Here is a 23819-nt window from a genome sequence, read left to right on the forward strand (position 1 = left end):
GTAGATCTACAACATGTTTGTAATTCCTGACTGCAGCGAGCATGTCCAGTTCTTTTTCTCCACAGAAACTAATGTCGGTTGAACCTTCGTGGTCTTCGTCTTACTGTTTAACTTAATAGAGCAGTCATGTCTTCTTATGACGGTCGTGTTGTCGCTGATCGGCCATTTTGCTTCACAATCATTTTCAGACGGCTCAAAGAAAAATCATCAGTCTCCAATGAGCATCCCTGCTCTTCGATCGTCTCTTCCTGAGATGAATGTTATTAGAATGCAGAAAGTTGGACTTGATGGTGTTTTGTCCCACTGAGATTAGTGATGAGTTTGAGGTGGGTCGTTGTGAAAAAATGTCTCTGGGCATCTCCCTGTGAATGCTCCTCACTGATGAGAAGGTAGTGATCTGTGACGGAGGAGAGCAGCAGTTGAAGTTAACTTTTAGACTTAAAGGTGGAGTCAGCGATTCTGGAGAAAGATTGTTCATACTTTATATTGAGTTCTTTATATGCCATATCCATACAAAATGTTCAAATGTGTTTTATTATATTGTCAACTGTACCTTATCTCTTCATACACTAATTACAAGCTATAAACGCTGATCAATTCATTAATTACCAGTTACCTTACACCTGCTTACAACTATATTATGTGTTATAAATCATTATTAAATGTGTATTATCTGTTTAAACATGCTAGATAGGATGTTTGAAATAAAGTGTTACCAGTTGTCCCTCATGAGAACATTTCTATTAGTTCACAGGGTTTATATGAACAAAAAACACATACTAACATTCAATACAATTCACTTCATTTTGTATAGCCCAATATCACAAATTACAAATTTGCCTCAGAGGGCTTTACAATCTGTACACATACGACATCCCTGTCCCAGGACCTCACATCGGATCAGGAAAAACTCCCCAAAAATAACCTTTGACAGGGAAAAAAGTGAAGAAACCTTCAGGAGAGCAACAGAGAAGGATCCCTCTCCCCGGATGGACAGGAGCAATAGATGTCATGTGTACAGAATGAACAGCATTACAGAGTTACATAAACACATTACATGAATATGACAATGTATATAACATTGTTATATTACATACATAACATAATGTGGAGGGAAAGAAGAAGGGAGGAAAGGAGGACAAGTCACCAGAAGAGAAGCTGGCATAACGTGTGTCGACATATGTCGGGTTGGGAGAAAGCAGTTACAGCAACACAAATATGTTATGTATTGGGTGTGATCGCAGCTTGGAGTTTCGGTCCCATGTGTTGTGCTTTATTTATAGCACACTTGTCATCCAGAGGGCCACACAATGTTGTCCCCCACTCAGTAAAAATAAAAGCTATCACTGGCTGAGTAAACTTTTCAAAAGTAGGTGTTTTACTGCTGCAATGTTTACAGTCCTTTTTAGTCAAACAAACCAAATACAGTGCAAACTACAAGTGTATCTCAATGTACTCCTAACAAGTCCAGTGTGATGATGTTTATGTTCATCTTTTGTCCGACAATATGTGTTCTATTTTAAATAATATTGTAGAATAAATAAAATACTAAATGAAATCAATTGTGAATTAACAACCGGGGTAATATATAATTATTTCATGAAAAAAAAAATATATATATATGTCTCTAAATATCCCAACTATGTTCGGGGCCTAAGCTACCACTCGTTGCCAATAAGGTTGTATCTAAGGTTTTAAATGGCACAAGGAGGAGATTTCCTCCTTCAAGTACATACATGTTATGCATGTTGTGTTTTCGAAAACTTGATTTTTGTCAACAAAATATTAAAAAAATTGACGTTGGTCTGTTGGTTAGTTGGTCAACTACTTTGTGCTGGACTGAAATATCTCAACAACCTGTTGATTGGATTGGCATGTAATTTGATGTGGACATTCGTGATCCCCAGAGGATGGGGCCTTGTAACTTTGGTGATCCTCTGACTTTTTTTCTCTGGCGCCATCATCAGATCAAAATTCTGAATTTGCCCCATGCTTTTGTTTATGACCAAATACCTGAAGACGTTCCCATTCGCCTCAGCTGTACGTTGTTTAGTGCTAATTAACAAATGTTAGCATGCCAAGCAGCTACACTCAGATGGTGAGCATGGGAAATATTACACCTGCAAAACATGCATTCACGCATGTTGTAGATTGGCATGCCGACGTTAGCATTTAGTTAAAAACATAACCGCCCTAGTAGCAAAAGTAAACACGGTGTAGATCATGTCAGGTAGGAGACGGCTCTTTGGGCATTTGTTGTTTATTTACGCTTGTGACGTTATTATGTTTATTATATTATATTAATAATTGTTTTTTTTTACAACCTTCACCAAGTAGTTTTGCAAGTTTCTGCAAGCATGATTCGTGGCTGATAAGTATAATTATATATAATATAATAATATATATATAATCTTTCTTTCAGAAACGTCAGTCAACGTATCTCGTGGTTTGCCGAAACATACAGTGCTTTTCTTTCACACAACTGCTTCTTAAATACTCCCAAACCTCAGAAATGCGTATTTTTGTACACATGTCTGGCATCTTTGAGTGAGTGACATCCTTCCTCCCCCCCAAAAATAGAAAATGACACTTTTCCAATGTACGTCGTGCAGCACAGTCATGCCTGAGGAATCGTGGTGTGGCCTCTCTTACTTTACGGTTTAGCTCTGAAAAACGCTTGAAGAGACTTGCTTTTGGTGCCCGTGAACTTGAGTGTCCTTGTGTGCAGCAACAAGAGGATCTACTATCCCTCCGTGGGCCTTTCTCCTTCTTTTTGCTCACAGGGGCACCAAATGAACAATTTGCAAATCAAAGGAGCCATTGAGCACCCTTTATTCTATTCCACCTCTCATTTCACGTGTCTAATTTAGTTTGGCACACGTCTCTGAAAATATCACTATGCGTCATCACAGCAACTGTTACGCTAAAAGAAATACTAAAAGAAGGCACAACTGGTGATGAAACCTAATTCTGAATTCATAATACTTTTGTATTGGTTTGCTTTGCCTTGATTGAACAAAGGCTGAGAGTGCTTTTTGTTCTTCTTTTTTTGAGAGTTAGTAATTTATATGGACTTGTTCTCCTAATGGGAGAGTGGGGAATTGCCATTGAGACTGCGGAGCAAATGCAAAACAAAACTAGAAAGGATTGAAGATGGCTGTGTGTGTTTGGAAATTAGAGCGAGAGAGAGTGGGGGGGGGGGGTTTGGTGTTTTTCGGCAGAGCTCCTCTCATCTCTGCGGCGAAGGCTTTTATCGTCTCCTCTGGTCGAGGCGCTGACGAGGAGCTTCACGGACGCCGAGGAGAGAGAGAAGAGAAGGAGAAGCTTGTTAGAGAACGCGAGGTGTTAAAGAGATAATTACACAGCTGTCATAGTCCCTGTTTGGCACCAGAGCTGCGCCATCAATGTCTCTCTCTCTCTCTCTCTCTCTCTCTGTGTGTGTGTCAGCTGTCCACGTGTGTTTCACTTTTCCCCCCAAAACGGTACAATGCACATATTTCCTTTGTGCATGTATGTATACATACATGTGTGTGTGAGTGTGTGTGTGTGTGTGTGTGTGTGTGTGTAGGCATAGAATAATGGCTTCACTTTGCCTCCTTTAAAATGTATGGCCGTGTCTTTTGGGGTGGAAATGAGTTTTTGAGCATCTGCTCTGTTCTGCTATTTATTCCCTCCATACCTCCCCCTCCCCTCTCTCTTTCTCTGTGTGTGTGTGTGTGTGTTTTAAAAGGCGTCATTGTTGTTGTCGGCTGTATGGCGCTGCGGGCAAACTCCACTTCCTCCAAGACAGCCCATAATTCTTCCATGTTGACTTCAGACACATACTCTTTCAGCCCGCCCGTGACCACTGCCAGGGACGGATGGAGTGTGTGTGTATGTGTGTGCATGTGTGTGTGTGTGTGTGTGTGTGTGTGTGTGTGTGCGTGTGTGTGTATGAAAGAGAGCAAGCAGGCGTCATTTCCGTAAGCAGGGTCTGGCTGATTTGATACATGCCCGCGACATGAGTGCCAGGCCGCGGGGCGCCCACTAGTTGGTGGGAGTGGTTTGGAGGGGGTAATGGATCGGGTGGGAAAGTTGACCACCGCCTTGGGAAATATGTGTTGTGTCTCAGAGCGAGCGAAGAAAAAAACAGTACAGGGAGTGGAGAGGGCGAGGGAGAAATTGGCGCAGGGGCCGGGATGGCGTTGCCGGTTTGTGTTGCTGAACGGAATGTTGTGAGAACGGGAAGAAACTCAATTTCAAGCCCAGTGTCCTCGAGGTGAAGCACTCTGTTCCACCTCCACCGCCAAAGGAAAGGCTTTAACCTCTTCACTGCTTGCGGAATCGTTCATTCTTCGCCAGCCAGTGCGACAAAGAAAGTCCTGTTTCAACCCCATCGGCCTCGTCGCTTCACTTGAGGCCCCGCTGTGATGAAACCTGGCGGAGGTGGGATGCAGAGTGTGAGAGAGCCAGAGTTTCGGGCTGCACTCTTGTTTTCCTTCATAAAGGATGTAAAGGGAGAAAACTAAATAATGAGCAAATTGTTGCCCGTCCTTTTTTTTTTAAGGTTTCCCGTCACATTAAAGCGAAGCCGCAAACACGCCACTGAACTCCTATCGCTCGTGTACAAGTCATAACTCAGACAGCTCGAGCAAATGAGATAAATGACTTCCGCAACTTTCAGAGACGGTGGGATTTCTCATTTGAGTGGAAATTAAATTAATACCACGGGGACCGGCTCGTGAATCTTCACACAGCCTGCTGTGGCCGATAACACAGCGCCTTGCGTGTTCTTTTTACGAATATGTGTGTCACTTTTTCTTTTTTTTGTAATAACAATAATAACAGTATAGCAGAGCAAAATTCCCTCGGTGCGCGGAAGAATGATTAAATCCACTTGTGCCACCACGCTGCTTTCATTATGTCACTTTGGTGGGCCGATGAAGAGCACTCGCGGGAGTGTAATTGGCGGCATCCATTTGTGACCTTGGCTAGACCGCAGGGGGGTGGGGTGGCATTGCATCATCAATACGAGACGGTGGGATGTCTGCACCCTAAGGGGTGGGGGGAGGTAGAGAGAAGGCTTTGCGGAAGGGGGGGAATGGATGGAGGGATGGGAGGACGGTGGCACTGCCATCTGTCTATGTGTTCTGACCCACTGCCCTTCTCAGCAGCCCAGTGCCCAGATTAGGAGGAGCGACACACTGGCTAATTGCGACACACGAGTGTGTGTGTGTGTGTGTGTGTGTGTGTGTACGTTTGTGTGTGAAGCGACAGTCTTTGCACAGAGAAATTACAGGGGCTCCACTTGGCGTGATTTTTGTGGAGAAATGCTCCCGTCTTATTAGCCGAAAGCACGAAGAAGTGGAGCTGTAGCGGACGAGGGTGCTCCATTCCCATTACCCCCTCCAATTTGCCTCAATGAATTGTGGGTGTGGACGCTTCTTGACCCACAGGAAGTGACAAATTGACACTTCAGAGCAAAAGACAAAACTATCTGCAGTTTACTGTCACGTAGCAAGACTTCTTGCTCTTGAAATTCATTATTGTGCTGAGTGCTGTACTCCTGCTATCCGGCGCCACCAAAGACACGGATTGACTGGTATAATTTTAATGAAGTGATCTGCAAAACCTGTGAATCTTTTTGGATATTCTTGTGTTAAAGCTGCAGTGGGTAAATCTCACAGAAAATAACGTTTTTAGCACATTTGCCCAAACTGTCAGTACATTCTGTCAGAAGAACATGAGACAGATAATCAGTGGAATCGGCTCCTCTGTCTCCTTTTAGTGCTCTTAATGGTATTCGAAAGGTTCCATTGGCACAAAGGAAAACCACCAATCAGAGCCGAGGAGTCTCTGATGCAGCTGTCAATGACTGCTTGTGGAGCGTGTGAATTCAGATCAACTTACAAACCAGGCCGCGTTGATCAAGTATGAATCAATATCTGTTATTGTATTGAAAATGTTTGTCCCCACGTTCAGCTGCAAAATGAGAATGTTTGTGAGCCGGCCGCCATGTTGTTAACAGGTGTGGCCACAACCAAGCCCCGCCCACCAGCCAACTAAAACATTTTAAACCAGACATGCGCAATGCAGTAACACAATCTTGATTAATATTTGATTAGCGCTGCCTAGTTTGACAGTTTTGATTGGAGTTCACCAGCAGTGATTGACAGCTCCGTTGGAGACTCCTCGGCTTCCGATTGGTTGTTTTTTCTTCGGGCACCGTGGAATCTTCGGATGTCATTCGGAGCACTTAGAGAAGGCCGAGGAACCAGATATTTTCATAAGTATTTGTCTTATGCACTACTGTTAGGATATAGTGATCGTTTGAGCAAATGTGGGAAAAGTTGTTTTAATAAAAGTTAAAGCTGCAAATGCCCGTTGTGTATTTCCTCCTACTGATATGATAAGCAAAATACAGGGCCCTGGTATTGTGCCTGCTGGCAAATAGAATGGGACCATAACTAATTATATTATCACACCTGTGTTTACCCTTAAGTCACACAGCTGCTGTGAAAAGGGCCCTTGAAAGTCATATACGTCAGTCAATCACAGTCAGAGAAGACTTCTAATCAGGCAGAGGTAAAAACACCTGTGTAAGTGCACCACGGCTGTACAGACGCTTTAAGTAGGCACTTGTCAGTCAAAGTGCGTGGGTGGTTTGCTTTTCTGTGCAGGTGCTATGTCCCTCTTTTCTTTTCTTTGACAGTTTCATTAACTTAAAAAGAAGGATACAAGTCATAATATCCTTTCTGGACTACGAAAACAAAGTATTTTTGGACGTGAACTTACACCCGCGTGGAGGCAGAACACGTTGCATGTTGCAGCTTTAACATGCAGGGCAGACGGGAAGTGAGCCAGTGTCAAGACGGGAAGATGAGGGAGACAGAGCGCTAAGAAGTGTGAAGCAGTTTTTCTTAAACTCATTCTAATGTGAGAAACATCGCTCGGCTGCTTGACAAGCAGCCCTGGGGCAGAGATCATATTAGCTGGATGTGTTGAAGGGGAGCCACACACGCACACAACACACACACTGTTAGAGCAGAAGAAATGGACGCTGTCAGTGGGTAGCATTAGTGATTTATTAGGTTCTCCATTCATTTTTCCCCCCCATCTGTCCATCCCTTTTTACTTGTAATGTCCTGCCACCCGGATCCAAAGGTGTGCTCAGACAGAATGTGAAGTGAATTTAAGATACAGCAAGACTGTCTACAAAGTCAATGGAAAGACGGGATGTGGGCTGCGAACTTGTAAATTCGCTACAGACGGTGCAAATAGAGGCGAATATATATATAGATATATATAGATATATATATATATATCTATATATATCTTAACCCCTACTTGAAATGTACTAACATGTTTTAGTCTATTGAGCTCAACAGCAGTGTACTGAGCTGTAGTCGGATTCTTATATCTAATCAGCAGTTTATTGGATATTTTCCAGTGACTTTCAGCACTTACACACTGCACCGTTTTACCTCTGCACATTTGACAAACATGTGCAGAGTAAACATGTTGTCTCCTGTTCTATTCTGAGCTGGGACCATTGAGGTCCCAGCCCCGAGCTGGTGAGCCGCGTCAAGGTGACGACACCACGGCCCGGAGTTGCCGCGACGACCGTCCCGACTCATCAGTCACACCTGTCAGACAGGTGCATGTGTGCCACTCCGCCCGGTGCCAGTGCGCAATGAGGAATGGCAATGAAGGACAGGATGGATGGGGGAGAGGAGGGCGAAAACAATCATTTAAAGTTCATCCGTTGTTTTGTTCTTCTTCTCTCTGCAGTGAACCTACTGGACACGACGACGATCACGGGAGACTGGGGCTGGCTAACGTACCCGTCACACGGGGTAAGAGCAAAACGTCCTCAACATTTTCACGTAACAACAGCACAAAGAAAATACACATTCAAACAACTTTAAAAGCTCTTTCACAAATTGATGCCAAAAGGACTACAGATGTCGAATAAACGCTGAGTCAGCAGCACATTAGCTGGGTAATCCTTATTGAACTTCATCTCTGTGAAATCCCCAACTGCATACCTTTCCACCACAAAGCGACACCTGTTGCAAAGCTATTTTTATCCCATCTGAAGGCATGTGAGGCGGTGATTTTCCACCGGTGCTTGTTAAATGGGATCCGACTGCAACGTCGGGCTAATTTACGCATTCGTCCGTCGCAGCAGGACAACGGCGTGCAATTCCAACATCAGCTCTGACACCGCTTTCATCCCCCCCCCCTTCTCCCCACCATATTGGTGGCAAGGTGCAAATCACAGAAGAGCAGTGTGGTGGGGGGGGGGGGGGGGGGGTGCAGTAGGAGAGGAGAGGGAGAAAGATGAAAAAGAGAGAGCGAGGTGAAGGCGAGGGCGTGACGTCGCCACATTAGCATATTGTAATGCCACGCGATGATTCCCCGGGGTGATGAATTAGGACTCCAGTCACCGTCTTCACAGCCAGCGAGATGCCACGCATCCCAGACTGACCCTCCCCCGTCTCTCACGGCTGTCGGTGGAAACGTTTTAACTCACCTCACGGCCCCCGTACAACAGAAGGCCGGTTGCGATTGAGCGGCGGCCAGGAGTGAGCAGATGGGTTGTTTCAAGTCCTGGGGAAAAGTGCTGGAAGAATCCCCTTCCTTTTTTTTTCAGAGAAAGGACTCCTCTGAGCAGAGAGCCACCTCCGTCCTCCGCGAGGGGGCCACGCCATGACACCGAGGATTCCATAAAGTCTGGTTTTATTGGTTCAACACGCAATATGAAGAAAAACACACATTGTTCACTCCTTCAAACGTTCGACTGAATGGGCTCTGACCCGGAGATGAGCAATGATGGCGATGTGGTCGAGGTTCCATAAGGCGTGCGGCTCGTGCTGAATGGCGAGATTCTGAAGGAGGTGAAACGAGCTGCGCGATGTTTTTGTTCTCACCAGACAGCTTTTGTCTACAGGGGGGAAATGATGGCTACAACTTATCTTTGAAGGTGAAGATTCATGTAACTACCGAGTTGCTACTTAGTTGCTGAGGATGTGTCCAAAATCACTCCTCTGTGCATTCAAGGTGTGATATGCAATGTCTAGCCACACGGTTTAAAAGAAATTGGGCGCAGCATTTTACCTCTGCTCGGTCCACACAATCTCAACTTACAGTTATTTATAAAAGTAAACGACAAGACGGGACTCATTTTCAGTCGACAGCTCAGCAACACAACACATTAACATCTGTGACAAGAAGACAACAGTTTACCTCGTCACATTGATAAGGTTAGTTTTTTTTAGTTTGCTTTAAAGTTTTGAACCTAAATTCTTACCAGATCGATAAATATTACACCTTTAAGTTGTTTCCAAACTTAAAAGAAAAACATGGCACTCCTTTTACTGTCCCTGGCAGCCCCCCTCTTTTTATATACCATCAACGTAGCCATTAAACAGCCACATGCACACAGATGACTGTGCACCTCCTGGCAACACATTACTGCTCAAAGACAGAATGTAGACCACTGACAGCATCGCTGTGTATTTTTTTGACAGCCGTTCATCTGGCTACACAGTGTATGTAAGTGTGAGAAAGTCGCTATGCTGGAGGAACTGCTCTCCTCCATGTGGGAGGGTCCACCGTAGCCCGGCTATGTTTTCAGCTCAATAACGAGGCATTCAAAAGGATCAGAACGGGCAGCAGCCTTTTGTGGCCTCCGGAGAAGTACCTAAACCGGAGAAGTACCTATTTGCACTGCTAAAGACAACACTTTATTGTATCGTTCAGCTCAAAGCATAGCAAAGCATAGCATAGACAACTCAAGTTGTGTTCGCTATGACAATGGAATAGGTTTGGATTTTGATTTCAATACAATAGTCCGAGCCATCGAGCTGAGGGCAACTGCAGAGCTGGGTGATCACTAATCCATTGTTCGGATAAACTTCAACAAATATATATATATTTTTTTAAATCCATATGGCATGTGTGTGCCCTCGATGGACTGGCGGCCTGTCCAGGGTGTCCCCTGCCTTCGCCCTATGTCAGCTGGGATAGGCTACAGCGCCCCCGCGACCCTAATGAGGATAAGCGGTATTGAAAATGGATGGATGGATGGCATGTGCGTATTGAGTTGAGATGGACTTCAGTGAATAAAAAAAAAAAATAAACACAATTTGCAATGACCAAGTTCAAAATCATACTCATATCCCACTATTATGCCGAATATGACAATATTCCGATTGAGACATAGAAAACCCAGAAATGCCGATACTTTATTAGCCGTGTCAACCGCTTAGTGGGACTAATGTCTTTCTTTTGTGCATGTAAATGTAGTGGATGTGAGCGATACGCCTGTGTGTGTGTGTGTGTGTGTGTGTGTGTGTGTGTGTGTGTGTGTGTGTGTATGTGTGTGTGTGTGTATGTGTGTGTGTGTGTGTGCGTGTGTGTGTGTGTGTGTGCGTGTGTGTGTGTGTGTGTATGTGTGTGGGTGTGTGTGTGTGTGTGTGGGTGTGTGTGTGTGTGTGTGTATGTGTGTGGGTGTGTGTGTGTGTGTGTATGTGTGTGGGTGTGTGTGTGTGTGTGTGTATGTGTGTGGGTGTGTGTGTGTGTGTGTATGTGCGAGAACCAGAGAGAAACACATAAATGGATATTGTGACAGCTTCTAACTCTCTCACACTCTCAGTCTTACAAACAACACACACACACACACACACTCACACATACAGTTCACTTATAAGGTATTTTTGTTGCAATCCCAACAGTTTAAGGCGTTATGAATGTGCCATGCTAGCAGCATCAGTTCTTAGCCATCTTCTGTGGGCGGCGGCAGCTTCTTTGATGGTCTTAGGTCGTGAAAATGCAGCTGCAGTGGAAGGAAAAGATTTCCGTCACCCGGCGATTATGTCGCTGAAAGCTGTTGTGGTTTGGTGCTTGCGTGTGTTCTACATTTGATCCCAAAAAGTGGGCGAGAAGTTTGGATTCTGCAACATCACGCAAAATTTATTGTTGCTATAAATACATAAATTCTAGCCCTGCTGTTATCCTGCAGTGTTACCCTGCAAGCAGGGCAAAGGTGAGCGCGCGAGAGGAGGAAATAAATGGAGACGTTGTCCACGGGGAATACAAGAGGAATAAGTGTCAAGTACCCGCTGGAGGAAGATGGATTAAAATTGTCAGCGTGAAGTTTCCTGAATGTGAAGTCATTTTCAGACGGTGGGGGACAGGGGTCGGGGACAGACATTTTTATTTCTTCCTTGTACTCCTCGCCGGTATGAATCCCCTTTGCATTAAGGCATACTCTATAGTGTCTTCAAAGCTCAATATTTTGATATTAATGCTGGAGTGGGCAATGTATTTTAGAGACTTTTTTTTTTTTTTTTTATTCTCTTTGCGTCCCAATGTTGCACACTAGTACACAAAGGACTTCCAGGCGTGCATGAGTTTCAAAGAACGTCTTTACAGCACAGAAACACATACAACCGAATGCTGGAGGCTGTTTTGGTCTACTGAATAATAAACACTCTCTCTGAAACACATGTACATAGAACATGTCTGCTTCTAGTGGTACTCAAACAACTTTATTCTGCACAGTCACACATCCCTCATTGTCACAGGCTACAGGTGGTTACCATACTGGGTTTCTCGTTAGCGGGGTGCTAGTTAGGTGATGCACTATGATCCCCGACACGTTTGTTACATTCAACTCGCAAAACTCCGATATGCGCTCATGTTTGCATTCCTGATTCCGTTACTCTCACAGTATTAATAAATGAACATGGCGGATGTCCATGTCCAGTTCCTATTATAGTGTCCAACACCAATGTGGGCACCACGCCAACAGCAATTAAGAAATCAAATCAAAGTTTAACCCGTGTTTGTTGTTTAACTTTATAATGATAATTTGGATGGGAGTGACGTGAAGTCATGTGACCGGGGTTTGTTTATTTGCCTTGTTGTAGCGTTTGATTTCTTTGCATTTACGCCGTAAAAATCATGGAAGTGGAATTCGTCTGTGAGGAATATTTTGCTGAACAAAACGTTTATTTGCCACAGAGCCTACTTTACAATCAAGATATCTCAGCTCACACCGAAATGGAGGTCACGGTGCACTCAGCAGCATCAGTTCTACCAGTGCTTGAGAGCATTTCTTTATTGAAAGAAGAGCAAAGAACGGTACTGAAGGATTTTTTTCGATGGAACAGATGTTTTCCCTCTTCTCTTCTTCAGTAAGGGTTAACTGATGTTGCTGGATGTGTCCCGCTGCCCTAGATACCCAATGGAACACCTGGTTGTATCAATCCATGGCTGAAAGTAGTCCTGAAAAGGGCATGAGCAATATCCTCCTGTTTGATTAGAGCTACAAAGCTACCGTGGCCAGATGTGTCTTTGGAAATCGTAAAGCCTCTTTAAACTACGTACGTTGAGATGTTTTTTAAAGATTTATGAATGGGCTCGGGGCTGAGAGCCACAGGCGAGGCAGAGACGGCATGGAAACGCGCTAACACGATGCTGGTTTGGGCATTTTTATATGATAGTTATTTTTCCCTGGCAATATGATGAATATAGAATAACGGCAGACTTTTTTTCAAGGCAGTAACTCGCTTTACGACACCGAACTGGGGGAGAAAGAGACAGAGACATCACCAGGCTGTGAGCTGGTGCACATGAAAGAGAGAGAAAGAGAGACTGATTTTATATATTTTTTTCAATGTTACGGCGAGATTAAAATGTAGCTGAAGACTGTCAGCATGCACTTACTGTTCAATCAGTGGTGTTGTGTGTGTGTGTGTGGGGGGGGGGGGTTAGGTCTTTATTAGAGCCCTGACCTCTCCCTTCATACGAGTTTCGTTTGGATGACACCATGACAGATCACGTCTTCCACTCACAAGGGGCCTTCTTTCCATCCAATTTATTCAGGCAATGGTTAGAACGCCCGTGGGCTGTCCTGGGAGCATCTTTCCAGTTTTTTCACTCTCTCACATGCACACACACACACACTTTCCCTCTCACTTTCTCTCGGAGCTTGTCAGATAGGGCAGGAAGACTTCATTATCCTCCAGTCCGATCTATGTTGCCCATGACAGGTTCATCCACCGGCCACCCAGCAATCGATACGGCTGACAGTATAGGTAGTGTGTGTGTGTGTGCGTGTGCGTGCGTGTGATGATTAACGTGGGCAGTGGAAGCCATGATGTGGATGAGCTGAAGTGTCAAAAGCCCACAGTCTGTTGCCACTACTAACTATTTCTCCAGCTCCCGTTACTTCCTCTGACTCTCTGACACCCACACTCACACACACTCACACGCACACGCACACACACACACACACGCACAACACACACACACACACACACACACACACACACACACACACACACACACACACACACCTATCTTTTTCTATGCATATTTTTTGCTGTAACCACTGACGGTGTCCTCCACTGCTGGTTCTTAACTTCACAGTGAAACGGAAGTTAGAGTATCTTTAGACTTGACAACTGTGGCGCATTTTCTTTGATACTGCCATTTAGTTATTTTTTTCGCATTAAAAATAACATGATTATTTTGCTACAGGCCGGAGCTTGCTATAATACATAGAAGATGGGCATACCTGTAAGTAAATTAATAAAACAAATAACAGCAAATATCAAATAAAATAAGGGAAAATGCTAAATGAATAAATTAAAATAAGGGGGTGAGGTTGTAATAATGGGTTTGGAGTCAAACGCACATAATAATCATTGAAAGACACATTTCCCGCACGCGTACACACACTTACGACTGCATTATTGTTTGCATTGGAGGACTGAATTGTATAAGGGCTCCATGGAGCTTTACATTTGATTGTGCCACTTCCTCTTTGAATGCAGTCACTTAGATCAGTGAGAGGGGGCGATCAAAGTATTTTCAGAATTAAATCCTGAACTCAACTGACACGTTTGTGTCTGTGCATAGATGAACGACGCACCATCATCTCTTATCCTCCAAATGAGGAAAAAAGAACAGTTAAATTTGAACATCTCTCGAAATGCAATCATCACTAAGGTGTACGTCACGCAAGAGAGCAAAAAAAAAAAAAAAAAAAGTTGTCATCCTGACAATTTAAGGTGTGTTGTTGGATTCCCAAAGCCAATGTGCGAGAAAACATTCCAACTTAAAAGTAGCTTTGGTAGCTGCCGGGAGCCTTTGAGCAGCACTGTGACTTCTTTATTTAATTTGCATACAGAGACGCATTCTGATCCCAGGAGTGAACAGGGCCACTGTCCGCCTGTGTGTTTAGGTCCGTGCACCCTACAAGGGAAATGTTTTGGGGCTTAGTCCCTCAAAAACATCTCCCTGAATGACTTTATTAATGGGTAGTACAAGCCCAGAGGCCCCAAACCACCTTAATCTGTCTCTGATCACACTAGCATACCCCATTTTTTAATTATATTTTTATCGTTGTAATTATCTTGTCAGTTTATATGACAAACGAGTCGGTCCAGATGTGTTTCTCCAAGTTGGACCGTTCGCATTACTTCGACTTCATCCAGCAAGGTTGAAAAGAACCCTCTTGATTTGGATTTCCTACAGCGGAGAGGACACAATTTAAAGTGTTTGGGGGCGAGAGAGAAAAGTGACACGACAGTCAGCAACAAAGCAATGAAAATATACTGCCGTGCATACAGAACAGTGTCTTTGACGTAACCTTAGGTTTTAGTTGACTTCATTTTGCCTGGAAAGTAGGGTGAAAGAACAAAACAAAAAACATTCCTTAAACTGTTAATTGATAAGTCATTGAGCAGCTCATTTAACTTCATAATCAGAATAATAATAATAGTTTGTGAATTCTTAAAACTTTTAACTTTTAACTGACTTTAGTTCAAATCAGCTCTGAAAAACGTTTGTGTTGTTTTACGTTTCTTTCTGCTGTTCTCAGCAGATCTGAATAAAGACCTCCGTAACACACCTTCTGCTAGTCCTTGAACCTCTGCTGCTCTCCCGATGACTGTCCGCTGTGGCGTAATTGGCCGTGCACGCTCCCACAGGACGGCGGCTGCTGCTGATACACCTCTACAGTGGAACCATCTCACTTAATAACCCCCCCCACCCCCCAGGTGAAGGCAAAGATGTGCTGCGGCCGCTGGATCACCGTAGAGGCTGGATGTGGCGTCTGTAAGACCGGCACAGGAGTGTGTGTTTGTGTCTGTGTGTGTCTGTGTGTGTTCGCAGGTGGGTTGGTAAAAGGAGTTGGGTCGTCTTAAAAAGCCCAGCCGAAGCCAACATGATCCCGGTCGCCCAAGGAGAAGCTGGCCAGGCGTTTGAATGAGAGCTCCGTGGCGGACAGACCGCCTCGGCTTTTGACGGGGTTTGACAGACAGCTCCATTCTGCTGTCGGCTTTAACAGGCCTGCGCAGCCGGGATGTTCGGCTTGGAATGAGATGATTTGAAATGTGTAGCTTCTTTGAGGCTCGTAGAGTCCTGTGGCCTGTTGCACTCGCTCCAGAGCTAACTAGGTTCCCTTCATCCGCATCCGCTAACGGCGCCCGCGTACTGTGTGGCCTGCATGGCTAGAGGATGCTTCCCCGCTTCCAGATACTGTTCGGTGCGCTCGTATCATGTGACATATGTTGTGCGTGTTGGGAGATGTAGTCCACTGAGCAGTTTCACAAAACCAAATGTTGCTACGTATGCGTACCTCATGGAACGGTACAAACGAGATCATAAAATGATTTGTCCCTCGCTGTTCACCCAACATATTTCTTTTCCATAATCAGGTCCTACATGCACTTTGCCCCCCCTCTCCCCCCCCTCCCGCACTGATCACAGACCTGTGCAATTAACACCCCTATTCCAAAAAGGTTATCGCTGTCAAATAGCCAACAGACAAGACACATGTGCACACAGAAACACGTACACACACGCGCACACACACACACACACACACGGAGATGCAAAGTTATTAACGCTGTTCTGGTTGTGTGGCTGATAGCATGAGAGGCAGGAAGGTGTTTGGCAAAGCCTGATATTTCCGACTCAGTTAATATGCAGACCTGTTACTTCACACGGAGCACAGCGCGAAGCCTGGAAATGCCACCAGTGAACACACACGCACACACACGCACACACACACCGCATGTTTCATAGCCATCAAACCCCACCAACTCTATCTTCATCATCCTCTCTCTCTCAGTCTATGAGTTCTAAAGAAAACCTCCGTCAAACTAATCTGAAATGAGAACTCTCAAAGAGGACACCAGTCTTTGGCTTTGTCTTTTTCTTTGGTCGCCTCTCCTCCTAAAACATGTGTTGTATGTGTTGTATGGACGCTTGAATGTGAGACAAAGACAGGAAAACAGCGTGGTAGTAATGGATTACCAGAGATTGCATTATCCCATAATCTGAAGCCTGACAGGTATTACATTATTTATTGGATTGATCGCTTATTGGATTACGCATAAATTGGTTAGGAGGACTTCTGACCTTCCCGTTATTATTAGTGAATATAGATCATTTTCTCTGAGGTAAGGTAATCATACATTCCCATATAAACCGAGTTATCTCTTTAGCAGTTTGACAAAACAATCTCAACCGTTTGCTCTTTTTGTCACGGAGGTGGCACTATTGACGCGTGAGCTCATAGCTGTAATGGATCAATTCACAGCGCTTTAAGGACTCTGCGTCCACATTGGTTAAAGTTAAGCATCACAGTTTATACCTGATCTTATAAAAACGGATTCAAGGCCTTCCTAGAAACTTTTTCCAAACTAACTGATGTGCTGAAAAACATCAATGCTGGTGTTTATATTGACATTTCTTAACACATTGTATAAGATTCTACATTTCATGATTGAACATATTTCAACAAGCCATCTATTGTTAAATCAGCCCTAATCTTGCAAGGCCAATGCCGAGGTTTTCTGTAACCAGTGTCACAATCACAGCACGGCACGAGCCTCTACTCTTCTCTGTGGACTGGAAATGAAGCTATCAGCGAATCACAAAAACTGGGGAATCCGTGTTAATGACTGATTATGGGGCCACATTTTACTCATTTAGCAGCTCGTTAGTTAGCTACCTAACATTAGCATGCTAACTGCACCATGATTTCATTCTACACACAAAACAGAAAGGAACGGCCGGCGACAGCGCTGTGTATAACTGTGGCTATAAAGTGGCCTTGGTTTCATTTCTCAGCCCGCTTACTAATTTATTTTAAGTTTATCTGACAAAAGCTGTTTTCATTTCATGAAGAAGCTTTTCTAAAAGTATCTTGCAGCCTAAGAGACCTATTGTTTTTTTTTGGTACTATTTATTAGTCGTTTTTAATATAAAAGCCAAGAACCAATTAGCCAGTTCCATATGCTCACGCAGCGCCCACCATTTGATGGTAATGATCCAAAAGACTCCGACGAGAATATTTTCTGCACATAAATTAACAACAGTTGTCACTTAGTGTTAAATGATCACTTCCCTGTCACCCACACATAATTAAATGGTTTCATTTCAGTGTTTGCAACATCAGATATGTCTATTGTATATATTATTGAGCCTTCTCTAGGATGAGAAATATAGGACAAGTAATGACAGTCAAGGTCATTCATACCAACTAGCTGAGTGTAACTTGTTTTATTTTTTAATTGAAAAAGTTTGTAAATGCAATAACGTGTTTGTTTATGTGGTCTGGAAGGCCTTGGGGCAAATCTTGCAAGTTTGAAAGTTGAGCAGGAAATATTTCCCATCAGCACACCAGACCAGAATCTGTACCGTCTAAATGTGCAGCCACCTTCATCTTCCTCAGAAACAACAGGGATGAATAAAGCCTTAAACACTTTATGTTGTCCAATTACACCAGCAGCACATAATCATCTTTTTCAACCAGGTTCCTCTCTGTATTTGTTAATCAGTCTTTCAGTCTCCCTTTCATCTGATTTGGCACCCCACTCGCTTTCATATCATATGTTATGAATAGACGGAAATTGATTTCATGCTACCGCAGCCTCAGGTCTCGTACGAGTAGACCCCGAGATTTAGACCAAAAAACTAAACACTTTCATTCTGCTCAACAACAGCTTTCTCTGATCTTCAGGCAACTCAGATGGCAACTTCTGTTGTCGTAAGTGGAAACACTAAATGGGCTGAATAAAACAAAAGGGATTGAGATTAAAGAGAGACAGGCTGCGTGGAGAAATCGAGGAACGCGGATCAGACGTGGTGCGTTAATTGCCAAAGAGTCAGAGGAGGCTGAGCAGCAGCTTGATTTCTTGACCCCAGAACATTACGATCAAAAATGCAATTAGCGATAAAACTATGAGCCATCATCATCCGTCTGTGTTTGTATTTTATGTAATGAAGATGTGGACGATATCAGTCATAATATCAGTTGGGGAACAACACATTCTCATACCGAAGTGACAGAAAGGGTAGTTTGCCATTGATTCCAAAAACGACTTATAAGACTGTTCTATAATATAACGTTGTGAAACAGAACTACTTGTTTCAGATCAAGATAAAGATCATGGTTTAGGTTAAAGCATGTTAACATGACATTCCCTATGTGATGTTGTATGTGACTTGGCTTAAATAACTAAAATGTGACTTGTGGACAATAACATTGAATGCAGCTCAGGCTCCTGAGTTGCGAGGTAAAGGGAACGCAGCATTATACTGACGCACAAGGGGGCCAGACTCAGGGATGTTGTCGATTTAAATAAAAAAATATGTCAGTACCATCAACACACTGTTTTAACTAAACTCTTAATGATACAAATTCTTAGTTTTATTACAACAAAATAATAATCCTTGAGTAGAGACAATTACCTTTTTGGGTCTTCAGCCAACATTCAGTGCTAATAGATGCCATGTATGCTGTCTAGTGAAAAATAAAATCCAACCTGAAACCAATTTGTACAGCTTAAAAAAAATATTTTTGTCTGGACAGTTTGGAGATGATCGAAACATCCATACTTGTGTGTACATGCATTCAATCTGTACATGCTTCCATTAGGCCAGCTAATACGCAGCTATAACGTGTCCTACCACAACTATGCAGATGACACTCAGGTCTACGTGTCACTGACGGCAGGTGAATATGGACCTGTAGATTTACTTTGTCACTGCATCGAACAGATCAGTGTGTGGATGCAAAACAATTTTCTCCAGCTAAACTCAGACACAACTGAAATCATTGTCTGTGGCCCACAGAAACAAAGAGAACGTGTTATCAGTCACCTTGAGACTCTCTCTCTAAAACCTAAAAATCAGGTTAGAAATCTAGGGGTAATATTAGACTCAGAAATGAACTTTAACAGCCACATTAAATCAATAACATCAACAGCTTTTTACCATCTAAAAAACATTGCCAAATTCAAAGGAATAGTGTCCAAACCAGACTTGGAGAGACTAATCCATGCGTTTGTCTCCAGCAGGTTAGACTACTGTAACGGCCCGCTCACTGGGCTCTCTAAACGAGCTGTAAGAGAGCTGCAGTACATCCAGAACGCTGCTGCTCGAGTCCTGACTAGAACCAGGAAATACCACCATATTAGTGCAGTGCTCAGGTCTTTGCACTGGCTTCCTGTTGCTCAGATAATACACTTTAAAACAGCTCTTCTTGTGTACAAATCTCTTCATGGTCTAGCACCAAAGTACATGTGTGACATGTTAGAGCCATATGAACCATCTCGGGCTCTGAGAAGCTCAGGGAGTGGTCTCCTGCTGGTCCAGAGTCAGGACTAAACACGGTGAGGCTGCGTTTCACTTTTATGCTAAAATCTGGAACAGTCTTCCAGAAGATGTGAGACAGGCCTCAACTCTGACAATGTTTAAATCCAGGGTGAAAACAGTTCTATTTGACAACTGAAAGTATTTTATATGCACTCTTCGCTTTTAATATAATTAATATATTATTATTTTAATGTTTTTATGGAATGATTTTATTTGCCTTTTTGTAATTTTATGTAGCTGTAAAGCACTTTGAATTGCCTTGTGTATGAATTGTGCTCTATAAATAAAGTTGCCTTGCCTTACATTTGCATTTGCGATACATTTGCATCAGGTGTTAAGTTACTGAGTGTGTTTTTTGCCGTCGCCTTTGATTCTTTCCTGATGAGAGATCCGATGACTTGACAGGCAAGGAAACAGATGTTCATTTTACAGCCAATTAATGTCTCATTCTCTCTCTCTCGGTCGTACTTAACACTCTCTCTCTCTCTCTCTCCCCCTGTCTCTAGCTGACATATATATCTGCACACACCCACACTGACAGTGGGCGGCTCCGTGAAGCACTGCGTTCCTCTCGTCGCTGCGACAGAGAACTCTCTTATCGTGCTCTCACAAGATAAAAACGCCCCGCTGAATCTCTCCAACTTCTTCTTCCCTGGATGTCTGCTGAGAATGAGCAGTACTTTCCCCCCATTATTTACAAGAGTAAACAACAATCTCATCCCGCCATGCTTTGTCGTACAGCTCCCGACCGCCTGACAATCTGCTCTTAAACTGCTGTGATTTTTCACTCCATGAAAAAAAAAATGACATATAAGAAGAAATCGTAAGACCCACCCCCCACACACCGCCAAAAAAAGGAAAAAAAGGTGGATAGTGCAGCGATGGCAAGACGGGAATAATGAGGGCGATAGAGAGGTTATACACCCCACTAATTAGCCGAGGTCCTCACAAGTTCAAGGACGGTTTCAATTTAGCAGATAAAGATGAGAGGATGAGGAAGGGAGGGAAGGGTGAGACTTCCTACATCTTAATTATCCCAGTGGTTTTTGGCTGGCGGTGCCTCGGGGAGTGTGTGAGTGTGTGTGTCAGGGGATCGGGGGGAGGGGGGGGGGGGGGGGGGGGGGGGGCAGGAGTTGAGGCTGAGGAGAGGACTTGGAGGGCTTCCATACAAAGCTCAGTCGTCTTATCCGAGGCCGAGTTCAGCCGGGCGCGGCCCCAAAAGCTTCCTGGGGTCGACGCTTTCCCTTTCAATTACTCCGCCGCTCGCGCGAGGATCGCACAGACCCTGGATGCTCATGGTTAACACCGGGGTTAAACACACATGGGTGTCCTGCTATTTATACATGCACACAAATTGGCTGTGTTTACACTGAGACAAAATAATCAATGCGGCATATTGTCGAAGAACGACATTTATTGGGAGATTGGTAGAGCTGCTCTTCTTAGAGGAGGAAGACGTCATATAGTTTGACACATAGTGAGTCACTGGTTCTGTTTACACCCACTGAGATATTTATTTTTCTTTATTGTTTTGTGTTGTTGTTCTTTTGTAATCCCGGAAACGAGGACCAATCTTCTTATCCTGCACCGGCCTGCTTTACATTAACACACAGGGCTGGTCTTAGTGGTTTTGGTCCCCCCCTCCATATTTTGAAGACACAATTAAATGGCATCTTAACTTTCAGAAATGGGTGCCTGATTGATTTCCATAATTTGTAGAACTTGGACAAAGATGTAAGATAAAATAAAAAATAAAAAAGAGTCTTAAACACCCTTGACCATTAATCGATTGAGCAGAGCCATACCGGTTTGTTTGTTTTCAGAATCAGTTGCCATGAATGTTGTTTACATTCCCAAAAGAGAATGGTTATGCTCTAATTTACTTATTTCTCTATCATTCTCCACCTCCCTTGATTTTCCTCATCATTGGTGAGGGTGGTGTAGTCGCGGCTCCACGCCCACTTTTGAGCAAGCCAAGTAAATCCGACAGCCCGTTATCCTAAACCAGAGGCCTATTGGTCCGGATGCCTATGTGTCTGACAGCCCCTATTGCTCCAAAAATACACACAGGCTAATGTGTAACTATTATGCAAAATGACATCATTGGACCCCATTTGTTTCCCTCCTTGACTTCTTTGGTTGGGTTGGTTAGGTTTAGTGCATGGGGAGTGAGATTAGTTTGGGTTTATGGTAAGAATATCAGGGTAAGCCAATCAAAGGCAGAGTAGGGCAGGTCATGCCTTTGCCATAGTAGGTAAAAAATAATATGGAGACCTAGAAGTTTCGGGGACATCATTCTGCATAATAATTAGGCATGCGCTTCTGTTTATTGCTTCTATAGTTTTAATCCATCGAGCAATATGCCTTCGGAATAATGGTATCACCAGTAGGGGCCCCCAGAAAAAGGATTTCCTCCTCAGTCTACGCCCGTAGTCCACCACTTTTAACATAGTCACATTCCCCCAATTCAGCCAGTCTTTTATTGGGGTATATTAAATAAATCTTTTGGATGACCTCTACACTGTTTGACACATGCAAATATCCTGTTCTTTACAGGAGTAGAGGGAGTCGTAGGGAAATAAAGCTGCTCTCTTGGAGCTTGGAGCTGTTTGCATGAACTTTTGACACCCTGCAATTGAGTCCCTATGTACCGTGAATAAAGCCAGTTGACAGAACTTTCTTATTTCCTCTTTGACTGAGCTGTGGTGGGTTACTTCCAATACAGGAGCGGGAGAGTATGTTATTTTCCCCCCTGAGTTCCAAATGCACCATGTAACGTGCAACTGGATTTGCACGTAGAAGTAGAAGGTGTAAAAGTGTTGTGTAATGTGCTTGCGGCAGTAAGTTGTCAGGGAGTAAAGCAGGTAACTTTAACAGGTTTGATTGCATGTGCTTAAAGGGAAATTAGGCTACACTGTATTTACCAGTTTTTTATTCTGATAAATTGCCATCCCCACATCCAAACAGCATGGCTAAAAACTGAAATCATCTCAAACACTGAGAATGTCTGTGGGAACTCCCTTTAGGTAGAGCCATTCGTTATATTGTAGTGGATGTTTTTTTGTTTTTTTTATGTGTTCAGTCATTGCAAAATGCGTACCTGTGTACATACAAACCGATGCATTTAAATCAATCTGAATCTTCCTGTCCCGTTCTACTACATGACATCTGGGCATTTCCTGAGCTCCCCATCTGTAGATGGAAGTCTTTGGGAGTGCAGCTTATGCCTCACTACAATACACTCAGAGGGGGAAGGGGGGCGGAACACACTTCACTTCCTGTGATTGAGTTTCCTCTGGGTGCTGGCTGTGCGCTAGGAGGTGCAGGGAAGTGTAACGTACATTAACACATTTCGAAGAACCAACACATTTCACTTACCGTTCCTCCTCGTAACGCTATTATTGGCCCACTGGCGGCACTCAGCAAACAATGTAAATCTAATCACATACAGTACATAAGGGGCATCTCATTAAAGGAAAATGTGTCCCAATGGAATTACATGTGGTAAATTCCAATATCCTGGAATGTAGAAGACGTGATTGCACGAGTTAACTTTTAATCGTCAAAGTGTGCATCGCTACTGAGTACAAGGAACCTTGAACCGTACCGTCTGCTGAGAGAGGAAAATATAGCGTACCGTACACCTGCCACACTACAACGGCTGCCGCCTGTGAGACAGGGAGTCGTCACATGTTTCATTTGATGTCAAAGCTAATAATATTCTAAGGCGGTTGGGGAGGGAGTCACGTGGGAAATATAGCCGGGAGCCGAGTGATTTCTTGCATATGAGTCTGTAAAAAATAGGAACGTGGAGCTGAACATGTGACTGACCCCAAGAATGTTTTCTTTTGTTTCCTCTCTGCACAGTGGGATGCCATTAACGAGATGGACGAGTACTTCAGCCCCATCCATACGTACCAGGTGTGTACTGTTCATAATTACAGGAAGTGGAATATATCACTTTGATGTCTGGGAAAATGTTTTTTTTTTTTCTCAACATGAATTATTTAAAAACACAAACTGGATAATTAATCTTCAGTTATTCTTTTATATTTGTTGGATTATATGGTAATCATTTTCATAAAATTATACAAAATAAAGATTATGCAACAATTCTTGCTGGTGAACAAAAGTTAAGATAAATTAGTCATTTTTGA

General features: G+C 43.5%; 1 protein-coding gene across 2 annotated transcripts in view; it reads left to right on the top strand.

Annotated features, from left to right (window-relative positions):
• Positions 1-23819, top strand: part of epha8 (eph receptor A8) — a 96355-nt gene that overhangs the window by 15492 nt on the left and 57044 nt on the right. For both annotated transcript variants that reach the window (XM_034532445.1, XM_034532446.1), the window contains exons 2-3: positions 7771-7835; positions 23530-23583. In XM_034532445.1, the coding sequence (XP_034388336.1) occupies positions 7771-7835; positions 23530-23583 (119 nt within the window). The remainder of the gene's footprint in view (positions 1-7770; positions 7836-23529; positions 23584-23819) is intronic.

This window comes from Cyclopterus lumpus, chromosome 5 (assembly GCF_009769545.1).
Source record: "Cyclopterus lumpus isolate fCycLum1 chromosome 5, fCycLum1.pri, whole genome shotgun sequence".
Lineage (NCBI taxonomy): Eukaryota > Metazoa > Chordata > Actinopteri > Perciformes > Cyclopteridae > Cyclopterus > Cyclopterus lumpus.